The following is an 11,385-nucleotide window of genomic DNA, read 5'->3' as shown; positions in this document are numbered from 1 at the left end:
CAAAATCACATACACATAGCCTTGGTTAGGAATCACTGCACTAGACTTTTGGATACTCACCCAAACAATTCCTTTGATCTGATTGGCTGCCTTTAAAAGTAGTTGAGGTAATATTGCAGGATCCAGATGTTTAGAGGCGTAGTCAATCATGAGCGACAGAAGATAGGCAGGTGCTAAAGCCCCGCCCCCCGAATCTGGGCTGGAGTTCTTCAAAATAATTTCCTGAAATTAAAGTATAAGTAGTAACCGATTTGTATAAATAAATATTATGAAGCCATGGCAAAAATTTTAAGTACTGCAGTATTTGTTACACCACAATTTACCAGTGATAATATTTTTCCTAAATTAACTTTCATTGCAGCACTCACTTAGTATGCCATATTATAAACATTTTAGCGGAACTGTTTTTTAATTTTTACATCATTGTAGCTTACTGTTTGTCTGTTGCAGTAAATCATTATGATAAAATCCGCCCTGTCAGAACTGCACTAGTGTTTGTTTATGACAGATATATCAGAAGGAGTATTCGATTGTATCAGTGTTTACCTGCAGCAGGGCATCCGCATGTTTGGCCTGGAATATCAACAGCGATTCTGTGGACCCCAGATACAGCCTGAGCATTTCCTGTCTATCTGTCATCCCGCCAGGGCTGTAGGAAGTTGGCATGTCATCTTGCCACGGTGGCGGTAAGGCCAGGGGCGGAGCGGGGGTCACACGGGGGTCACGGTAAAGGAAAAGGAAGTGGCTGCCAAGACCCAACAAGTCTCCGGGTTTTAGGACTGCTTCCCTATAAAGTGGAGCTCCATTAAGAGTGACAGGTCCTCCTCTGAATGGACGTGCCAAGGCTGAAGAAGAAGAACCAGAAGTATAATTGCAGACAGTATTGGGCAAGGTACTCAAAACATGTAGCTAGCTAAGCTAGCAACCACCCTACAGAAAAAAATCAGCTAAGCTAAACTAAAAGCTGAAAAAGTGGTAGCACTAGAAACTATATGGTAGCTTGCTATATATTTAAAATACTTAATAGTTTTAATAAATATGATATATTATAATAGTCAGCTGTAATTTTATCCAATATTCTACGTGTTTATATAAAATTGTACAGAGGTATTTGCTACTCCAATATACTTTAGCAATACCACAGTACTACAATGGTACACAGTCCAAAAATACACAGAAACGCTGTGTTATTCAAGTGCTTTTGTGTACTGTTTTGATAGTTTTTTTTTGTTTTGGTAAATGTATTCACCTGCACTGATTCACAAACGTGTAAGTGCTGAATTCAATAATGGCATTCTTTGCTGCAAACAATGTACGCTAGCATAACAATAGGATTTGCATGTTTTGTTGTTAGTAGTGATCTTTTTGTTATACGCGTTATGTCACTTATACTACACAACTTTCAAAGTTATCTGATTGCTGTTCTTACACTATGCATCTGTCTAAAACAAAACAAATTGGACACTACAGGTCTAGATGTTTAACCTGTTAAATCTCTTTTGGGCATCAGCTACACATCGGCACTTCTGAGTCTTTGAAAATTCAAACATATAGTGATTGGCACTCATGTGCAACTCACTCATAGCACCGGTTTGCCTCCAATTTTGGACTGTCCAAAATTCTGAAAATCAGAGCTAAAATCATGAAGTGTGTGGGTGGTATTAGCAGGCTAGATATCAAGACCTGTCTGTGTTCCAAGTCATGTAGTGGGAAATTTATTTTGACTGGAATTGATAGACAGTTGTGAAAAGAATAGCAATCCACGACTGAAAATCATGTAGTGTGTGAGCGACATTATCCTGTTGGTGTTTTGTTGAGTGAGAAACCTCACAGATTTTTAATTCCAACGACTTCCATTCATATGGATGCTAATGCGGGGGATGGGAAACGCAAGCTTGTGCGAATTTCGCTGCTTTCCAAAGTTGAAGTTTGGTGAACTAGTATCGCTAATTTGATAATTACAGAATTTCAGCATTGCAGCGAAACAAGTGTAAATTTCATATATTTACATTTTGGATATATTGTATGTTGAATTAAGTTTTTAGAAAAGATGAATTTGACATCATATTACGACCACTGCCGTGTTCATAGAAATTTTGCATGCCAAAAGTCTAGTACAGGGGTTCTCAACTCCACTTTCCTGCAGAGTTTAGCTCCAACCTTGATCAAACTCACCTGGCTGTAAATTTCTAGTAATCCTGAAGACACTGATTCTTTTTTTTCATGATTCCCAAAAGAATTATGTTCGCAAGTCATGTTTTAAAACAGCCTAGAGAGGAAGACGAACATACGACTTGCACACAGAAATATCATCAGTGAAAAAGTTGCCGAGTTTGTCAGCGCTCTTTAATCAATAAAATTGCAGTTCAATTGCAGTATAGCATTTCTCCACATCAGTACTGTCCGTTCCTGTTTTATCGCAAATGTTTGAAATCCTTGGTGCTGCATTATTCAATGTGAATGTGAAAACCGAAAGCAGAGCGCATTTGCAACAAACCCCTTGAGTTTTGTTTTGTGTATGCATTCGTTTTATCTGTCTTTGCTTTGGTGTCATGGTACCTTGACCACGTGGTTGCTCTGGGACGGCTGTGTCTCTTCTGATTAGGAGGTGTCGGACAAGCAGGTCAGGGGCTGAGAGGTAAGTGTCCACTTTTAGAGGCCTCTTCCCCTTCCTCTCTCTCTCCCTGTCCATCTCACGCTCCCGGAATGTTGGCTTCCGCCCAAAAACATGTGTGTGACCCGCCATTATGTACAACACGAAGTCCTAAACAAATAATAAGCAAGAGAGTGAGAGGGTGAGAAGGAGACTGGCGAAGACAGAGAGTGGAAAAAAGCTGTTATGATCTTCATTGTGGTCTTTACTCCAATCTGTGCAATCTCATATCTTAAGTTGCAGAAATAAAGTGGCGATAAGGAATGAAGAGTGTTACAGTTTTCAACAATGTGTGCTTGTGTGAGGTCATTGTGCAGAGATGGAGATGTAGACACAGCATGCTTGTGTTGGTATTGTCCGGCCCCCGTGTGTATATAGAGCCTCTGTATGGCTGTTTTGTGCTGCGTGTTCAATGGCCATTCCACTCAAAGGTATGAAAGCGCTGATGGTATGTTGTGATTAGAGCAATGCAGGTATGATGTCATGGGATGGCTGTAAGATAAGTGAGATGATGCATGTCTAGCCTTGCTCTGGTCATAGCCTTGCAGTAACAGGAAGTAAGGCCGATCCGTCGGTGGAAGGATCAGACTCTGCGACATCACTTCCAGGTCACAGGTGTCTTTCTCTTCTTCTGCTGCCCGAGTGCGCCTGTCTGTCTCACCTCCACCACTTCTTGACCCAGTGACCTGACAAAGCAGAGACAAGATAGTACTGTGAATGGATTACATTCCTTTACTGTATAATGGCACAAACATGCATTAAATTGACTTTTATGTTGTTTAATTTAGTATTAGGGACATGTAGTGGGGATATATATTATAGAGCTTAACAATAAGGATGTGAGAGAGTTCCAGGGCCAGTTGACAGAGCTGTCGTTTGATCTATTGAGCCAGCGCTCAATTGAGCCAGTTTCCTCTGCATGTCAACTTTTTAAAATTATTAGCTTGGTAAAATAATCTAGCTGGCTAACACAGATGAGTTTTTGTGGAAATTGTAATAATGAAATGGAAGCAGCAGTTGCTATCTTGAGTTTTTCTTTATTATTATTATTTAGCTATTATTTCATTTTTTATGTGTAAAACTTGTGAAAAAAATATGTAGTAAATAATATTTTTAAAATAATTTAAAATAAGTTTTAAATATTATAAATTTTAAATACTTCTAAATATAATACTTCAAGATTTCATATATATTTTTTAAAAAATGTTTTTTTCAAAATTTAATTTACAATGTGTCAATTCTGCTTGTCAACGTTTAGCCAGGTAAATGATCTAGCTGGGTAACAAGGCTTTGTCAAATTTGTAATCATTACTTAATGATAGTCTTAGTAGCTTCAGTGAAAATAAGTTTTAAAAAGTTATTAGTAAACTTGTAACAAATGTGTAGTAAATTATATATTTTTATAATTTCAAAATAAACATTTACTTTAAATATTAAATAACTTAATATTCAACTATCATAAATATTATACATATTGAAATACTTCTACAAATTATTTTATGATTTTATAAATATATATTATGTAAAATAAATAAATTATTCATTAATTAATTAATTTTATTTTATTTTTTTAAACAAGTGAATGCGTTGGAAGGAGAAGTAGAAATCTGAAATACTAGCCCAAACCGGGCAAACAGGGAAAAAAATCCTTATTGTTGGGCCCTGTGTTATCAATTCGATTTCACATTATTGAGGTTGTGATGTATTGCAAACTTGATCTGTTTCTTTATTTTACCTCTCCTCCTTCAGTTGCTATCATGCTAACTATGTTCTTTCTGTCCTGTCCATTTGGAGCATTGCCAGAACGCCGAGGGTCATTGCTCACATTGCCCTGACGACGTCTTAGACTCAGGTTCATATCACTAATACTCCTCCTCAGTTCTGTGTTCCGGCCTCGATGACCTCGTTCTTCTTCTGGACCGCCCCCAGAGGACATGCGGCTCTGCCTCCAACGGACTCCTGTTACCACAGTAGTGTTTTCCCACAAATGAATTGTCACCCTGGTTAATACACTTTTAAAATGTCTATATAAATAAAAAATGTGTAAATATAAAGATGGTTCAACCTTGATAGCTCTCTCCATCCCTCTCTCTCTCTCTTTCCTTCTCTTTCTCCTCCCTCTCATATTCATCAAGGCGCTGGATCTCAAACCGTCGTTCAAAACCATCCTTCGGCCTCCACATATCTACTAGCTGTAAGGGGCATTCCCAGGAGGCCACACTCCTTCGGTACTCAGTTTGCCATTTAATGGCTCCATCTGGCTGCTGAATGGGCTTTCCAATGACATCACATAACAGGAAGTCCTCTGGGAAATATTTCTGGAGAGCTAGCCAGGTGAACAGGAAGTTGGGACATTCAGAAGGCAATGATACAATGAGCGAGTAAAGCCTAATTTCCTACATCTAATCTGTGATGGCTTCACTCAGAATGCACATTTGATTATTTGCAGCTTGCTTTTGATGTTTTTTTTTTCATACATTGCAAGATAATGGATTGATGAACCCAATATGCAGGCCAATATGAAACTTCCATCATTATTTACTCACCCTCATGTCATTCCAAATGTGGCTGTACTGTATTTCTGAAGAATCTTATCTTAGCTCTTTCTAAACAACAACTATTCAAACCACAAAAGCACCATAAAAGTGATTCATATTACAGATCATGTGCTTTATTCCAGCCTATTGAGGCCATAACTTTTTTTGTGAGGAACAGACTGAAATATACACTACCGCTCCAAAGTTTGGAATTAGTAAAACATTTTTTAGAAGAAATTAATACTTTTATTCAGCAAGGATGCATTGAATTTATTAAAAGTGACAGTATACATTTTTACATTGTTACAAAAGTTTTCTATTTCAAATAAATGCTTTTGAACTTTCTATTCATCAAAGAATCCTGAATAAAATGTATTTCATGGTTTCCACAGAAATATTAAGCATCAACTGTTTGTAATATTGATAATTATAATAATAATAATAATTTAAAAAAAAAAACTCTTGAGCATCAAATTGGCATATTATAATGATTTCTGATGAATGTGACACCCATTTAAAATACTGTATATTAAAATTCAAAAGTTATTCAAAAGTTATTATTAAAAAGTTATTTTAATGTTAAATTGTAATAATATTTCACAATATTAATGTTTTACTGTATTTTTATCAAATAAATGCAGCCTTAGTGAGCATAAGAGACTCTTTTTTTTTTCTTTAAAAATAAAAAAAATCTTGATTACAAGACATGGAAGGACATGTCATTTTGGATTTAGTTACATTAACACTGGCATAGCATGTCCATTTTTGGACCTGAAAGAGGTTCATAAATGAGATTTTAGTAGAGATTGAATATCAGTAAATAATGACAAAAATATTTTTCATGATACCTGTGACTAAACTATATTTCAATACGTTCTTTACGCAAAACTGGATTCAGAAGACTTAGGGCACAAGTGTTAAAGGGTTAGTTAAGCCAAAAATGAAAATTCTGTCATCATTTACTCACCCTCGTGTAATTTCAACCCTGTATGACATTCTTTCATCTCTGGAGTGCAACAGAAGATATTTTGAAGAATGTAGGTAAGCAAACAGTTGACGGTAGCCATTGACTTCCTTTTTTTTTTTTTCGTCCATACTATGAAAGCCAGTGGGACTCAAAACCATTATCCAACATTCATCAAAATTTCTTCTTTGGTATTGCAGAGAAGAAAGAAAGTTATACAGGTTTAGAGCGACATAAGGGTGAGTAAATGATGACAGATTTTTCATTTTTCGGTGGACTATGGCTTTAAAGACACACTTTGATTATATCTTGATGGTGCTTTTGTGCTTTTTTGGATTTTGACTGCTGTGACCACTGAGTAAATGATGCATAATTTTTACAAACTCACACATTAGTGATTGCTAGACTAACTTGATGGGTTCACCATTACAGGGAAAGAAATACCTGTGTCTTCGCTCTCGTTCTCTCTTTCTCTCTCAGTGTAGCGGGTGATGACCTGCTGAATGAGCTGGCGGGAAGTGGAGTGCATGTTTGCCAGCAGACTCCGATAGTTAGCTCCACTAGACAGGGCATCTCCATAGATCTTGACTAGCCCAGGGGCATTAGAGGAAGCGGGAGGCAGGTAGTGATGTGATGACGGGGTGGCAGAATGTACCCATATTTCCCTCTCACGTTCTCCAATGGCACGGTCTCGGTCGCTGTTGGACCGGCCTCTCAGGAAAAGGTGAGACAGCCGCTTGGCCCGGGACTGCTGATTGGCGGAGCGAGGGCGGAGGAAGGCTGGAGAAGGGGATGGAGAGGGTGGGGCAAGAGAAGGGGTGGAGTGAGAGAGGGAGGAAGGGACTGATGATGGGGCCTCGGGAAGGGAAGCGGCATCTGAGCTAGTTGTGGACCTGATTAGACGAAAGCAACAGGAAGGAGGTGATATACAAATCATATATTGTATATCACATATTCATCTGTCTACGTAGTACAGTTTGTACAGTAAAAACGTCCACGTTTATGTTATACATGCAGATCTTTCCATAATGTTCCCCCATTGCTTGGAAAGAGAAATGTTAGTAACAGTTAGATCTATGACACTCAGTTTGTTTGTCCAGATCAATTAATTTATTAAAAAACAAGATTAACAGTGCAATTCATTATACAATAACTTGAATACAGTTTATGATGAACATGTTCTAATGTCTGAATTAAAATGTATTTTAATATTTTTTAAATTAAAGTTTTTTTAAATGTCAGGGTGGTACATCTGTACTGATATCATAATGAAGAAAAAGAATGAAATGATTGAAAAGAGAACCTAATTGAGTAGTTTGGCATAATCTTTTCTTATTATTTATAAAAGTAGTGATTTAACATAAAAAAGACTTGGCACAACCAACACGCAAGCAAGCACACAAATGAACAAATAAGTAAAAGAATATATATATCATAATATTGTTGTTATAATCTCTCTTATTTTTAGTCTGCAAGGGTCAGAATAAGGTCAGTAAGTAAAATCAATTTTTATGTATCAACCTTATTGAACTAGATTGTGTCACAATTGAAGTCTCTTAAAATATCTGATAATTTGTTGTTGTTGGTTTTTTTGCCTTTTTTTTTTTTTTTTGCAAAAGGTTAGGCAAGCTCATTTCTAGTTGTAAAATGTCATACAACATATATTATATATGTCAGGGTTCTGGACTATCTGTGTGCGTTTTGCTCCCCGTGACCCAGTTTTTCCTGTTTCGTGATTAAAGACTGTTAAACGTTTCCTCGTGACTCCAGCGTGTTCCCTCAACAGCGTGACATGACAGAAGACCTGACCAAAACAGTAACCTCCGTGTGTCTACCCTCTGTTTTGTTTCCCGTTTTTACCCAGTGTCTATTTTTTCCGTTGTTCCCTGGATGGATGCCCTTCTTCGCCCCGAATACCCCCTCCTCCTGCTGGAGCAGGGGGACAAAGCTCTCGAGGACCATACTAGACCGTTCCAGGCTCAGCTGCTAGCAAGCACCACCAGCTACCCGGACGACGCGCTCTGTGCGTTCTACGACGCCAGTCTAAACATCGAGTGCAGAGCGCCGTCATCCGAAGATCGCCTCAGGACTCCGCTCCTCCGGCTGCACCTCGTTGCTCCGTCCCACCGGCTCTATTGGGCTCCTTCCTCCCGGAGATCTCCAGGCCTCCGCCTTGGTCGCCAGAGCCCTCGGCTCCACCCTGGCCCCCGGATCCTCGGCATCCCCCTGGCTTGTTGGCTCTCCATCTCTGCCTTGGGCTCCTCTGCCACCTGCTCCGCCGCCGTTGGTCGGCCCCATGGAGTCGGTGGCCATTCCTCCTCCATAGCTCCTCCCTCCGTCGGCTCCACCGTGGGTTGACATTATGGCTGTGGCCTGGGTCCAGCTGGGCTCCTACTGCTCCAAGCCCCTCCTGTCTCCTCCCTGGCTCCTCCCTCCATCGTCTCCTCCCTGGACTCTGTCTGCTGGTCCCCTCCCGGACATCCGTCCTCCTCCTGAGCCTCCTCCTTAGTTCCCACCCATTTCCCCCCCTCTGTTGTTCTACGGTGCGAGGACGCATCTTCTGGGAGGGGGGCAATATGTCAGGGTTCTGGACTATATGTGTGCGTTTTGCTCCACGTGACCCAGTTTTTCCTCGTGTTAATTGTGTTAATATGTTTCCAGCTGTGTCTATTTTGTCCCTTGTTATCCAGTGTTTAAAAGTCCTAGTCTGTTCAGTTTGTGTTTGTGAGGTCTACTAGTTCTCTACGTGTGTTGGCTCAAGCTCCTATTGTGGATTATAATAATAATAATAATAATAATAATTAATAATTAGTTACATTTATATAGCGCTTTTCTGGGTACTCAAAGCGCTTTTACATGAAAACGGGGGAATCTCCTCAACCACCACCAGTGTGCAGCATCCACCTGGATGATGCGACGGCAGCCATAGTGCGCCAGAATGCCCACCACACACCAGCTTATTGGTGGAGAGGAGACAGAGTGATGAAGCCAATCAGTGTATGGGGATGATTAGGAGGCCATGATTGTCAGAGGCCAATGGGCAAATTTGGCCAGGATGGTTGTACCCCTACTCTTGTCTCCTGTGTTTTGTGATTAAAGACTGTTAAACGTTTCCTCGTGACTCCAGCGTGTTCCCTCAACAGCGTGACGTGACAATATACTTTTTGCCTTGCTAATTTTTTTTTCAAAACCTTTTTTTAAAAGTAATGGTAAGGGTGTTTACACACATGTATTCAAAGGAGAATGGAAAATATGACAGTTATAGATTCATTAAGTGAAAAGTTTTTTGACAATTGTATAATAGTCTTTCCATTTCAAACCAACATGTATATAGTTCTAAGAACCTGGCATATGTTTTGTACTTTTCTTTATCTTGGACACTTTTATTTGTCATTGATCCAGAGAGTAAGAGAAAGTTCAGAACACTGACTTGACTGATGCTGCACTGGGCCAGCGAGCTCCCAGCTTGGCAAAGTGTTTCCGTGGAGAATTTATCCACAACCCCACTGGGAAATGAAGCTTCCTAAATCGGGGACTGCCAGACTCCTCCATCTGAGGGAGTAAGAGAGAGGGAGTTGAGGACTGGACGGGAGTGTGTAGAATGGAAAGATAAAATGACAAAAATAAATAGAGAAAGGAAGGACCGGGGGGAAGTAGGAAAAAGCAAGAAAGGGAAATGTTTTAACAGTCAGAGAAAGACAGATGCAGAGAAACACCAGAAGACCATTGACATAAGATATCAATATTAGCCGTTGTGCGAGTCTTTAAATTTTTAAAACATTTCATCTTCTAAGTTTGTGTCATTTTTCTCCAACATCAGATTTTGATTTTGGCAGGGAATGACGTTCAGTAGACAAATGGCAGGAAAAGCTAACGTCCCGTTGAATAATCAGGACGTGCAATGTCATACATTCTTCATCATCTACGAGTCTATGAGTAACAGAGCATTAACACAGTTAGCGAGGAATGCCACAAAGTTGACAGGGCAGGCAGTGAATAGTTATGGCTCTGAGAAAAAGATCTATTTCACATTCATAATGAAAACCAGAGGTTTGGCACTGTTGCTCCTGACCTAAGCATACTCGTGGAAGTCAACTAAGAGTCAAGTGGCTTCGCCAAGAGGCCATGACGAGGATATCAACCAACATGAAACTATCACTGCTGAGGATAAGCCATGAAGCCAAACCACATTCTATGAATATCATCCTTGTCGTACTTTGATTAAAAGCACTGAACGTCGGCTATACATAATAACATACATTTTTTTGCTCTCCAGCCTAATTATGGACTTCACCTCCATGTATCCTCACAGACAGCCGGGAAACCCCCTGAACAGACCCCCTAAGTGTCCTATGCCCCCTATCGTTCCTCAAAAGTGAAGTTGACTTTTAATATGTTGACTCTTTGACCATAATTGATTTCATCACATTCTACAGAGTAAATGGTGGATGTAGAACAACCAAGAAATTTACAACTTTTGGTTGGGAAAGGTATTCAGCATATGCTGACTGCAGCTCCAAAACAGTCATTTTGCATTGGTAAAATGGCTTTTCTTGCTACCAGATGTGACTTACCCACTGTGACGGGCTTCCTCTTTATATCAGGATAAATCTTCAGAATGGCTGTTGTTGTTTGTGAAGTGTATTATAATAATGTCAAATAAATACCAGTGGAGGTCGGTTCTGTGTCTCCTTATTCCAGAATAATTAGGTTTAAATAGTCCATTTTCTGCATGAGGCCTTGCTTTGCTTTACCAGAATTTGTCCTTTCACCCCGTTTTTAGCATGTCTTTTTCAATTTCGATGTACAAGAAGGGTCCTCTAGTCCTTATTCTTGCTTTCTATTTCTCCCTCGTTTCTCTCTCCCCTTTTCTGCTTCTATAGATAGAGAAGCAGGCCCATTGTTCTAAATGACAGAATTTCCTTCCTCCCCAATGGACAACACCTATATCCTGAAAAAGAGAGAGAGAGAATATGAAGTATATGCATAAAGCGTAATACGCATACGCATAAAGTCAATGACACTGCTGTACAGCAAGACGAAAAAAATGTTATAAGCACTATAGTCAGGATGTCCATTATGTTCATTCAAAATCAGAACAGAGCCGGAAATTGTCTGACAGTTGGAGAGCCCTAGTCAGAAGAGACGCCATATTGAATTTTACAGGATTAAATATGGTGCTACCCTGACTAATGTGTATAGAAACAATCCTCAGGAAATATATATGAATT

At 39.5% G+C, this 11,385-nt stretch overlaps 1 protein-coding gene across 2 annotated transcripts in view; it reads right to left on the bottom strand.

Moving 5' to 3' along the window:
* LOC107744292 (ras-interacting protein 1-like) overlaps positions 1–11,022 on the bottom strand; it is a 15,113-nt gene extending 4,091 nt beyond the window's left edge. The window contains exons 1-9 of one of the 2 annotated variants that reach the window (XM_016557850.1): positions 10,729–11,022; positions 9,585–9,706; positions 6,599–7,047; positions 4,719–4,979; positions 4,389–4,612; positions 3,178–3,339; positions 2,560–2,764; positions 547–845; positions 61–222 (exon numbers count right to left, since the gene is read on the bottom strand). In XM_016557850.1, coding sequence (XP_016413336.1) covers positions 61–222; positions 547–845; positions 2,560–2,764; positions 3,178–3,339; positions 4,389–4,612; positions 4,719–4,979; positions 6,599–7,047; positions 9,585–9,706 — 1,884 coding nt within the window. In that variant the 5' untranslated portion in view covers positions 10,729–11,022. The remainder of the gene's footprint in view (positions 1–60; positions 223–546; positions 846–2,559; positions 2,765–3,177; positions 3,340–4,388; positions 4,613–4,718; positions 4,980–6,598; positions 7,048–9,584; positions 9,707–10,728) is intronic. The other variant, XM_016557851.1, reaches the window with a different exon arrangement.
* Positions 11,023–11,385: the final 363 nt, after the last annotated feature.

This window comes from Sinocyclocheilus rhinocerous, unplaced genomic scaffold (genome assembly GCF_001515625.1).
Source record: "Sinocyclocheilus rhinocerous isolate Xijiao unplaced genomic scaffold, SAMN03320098_v1.1 scaffold137, whole genome shotgun sequence".
NCBI classification, from domain to species: domain Eukaryota; kingdom Metazoa; phylum Chordata; class Actinopteri; order Cypriniformes; family Cyprinidae; genus Sinocyclocheilus; species Sinocyclocheilus rhinocerous.
This window is presented reverse-complemented; position numbering and strand designations above follow the sequence as displayed.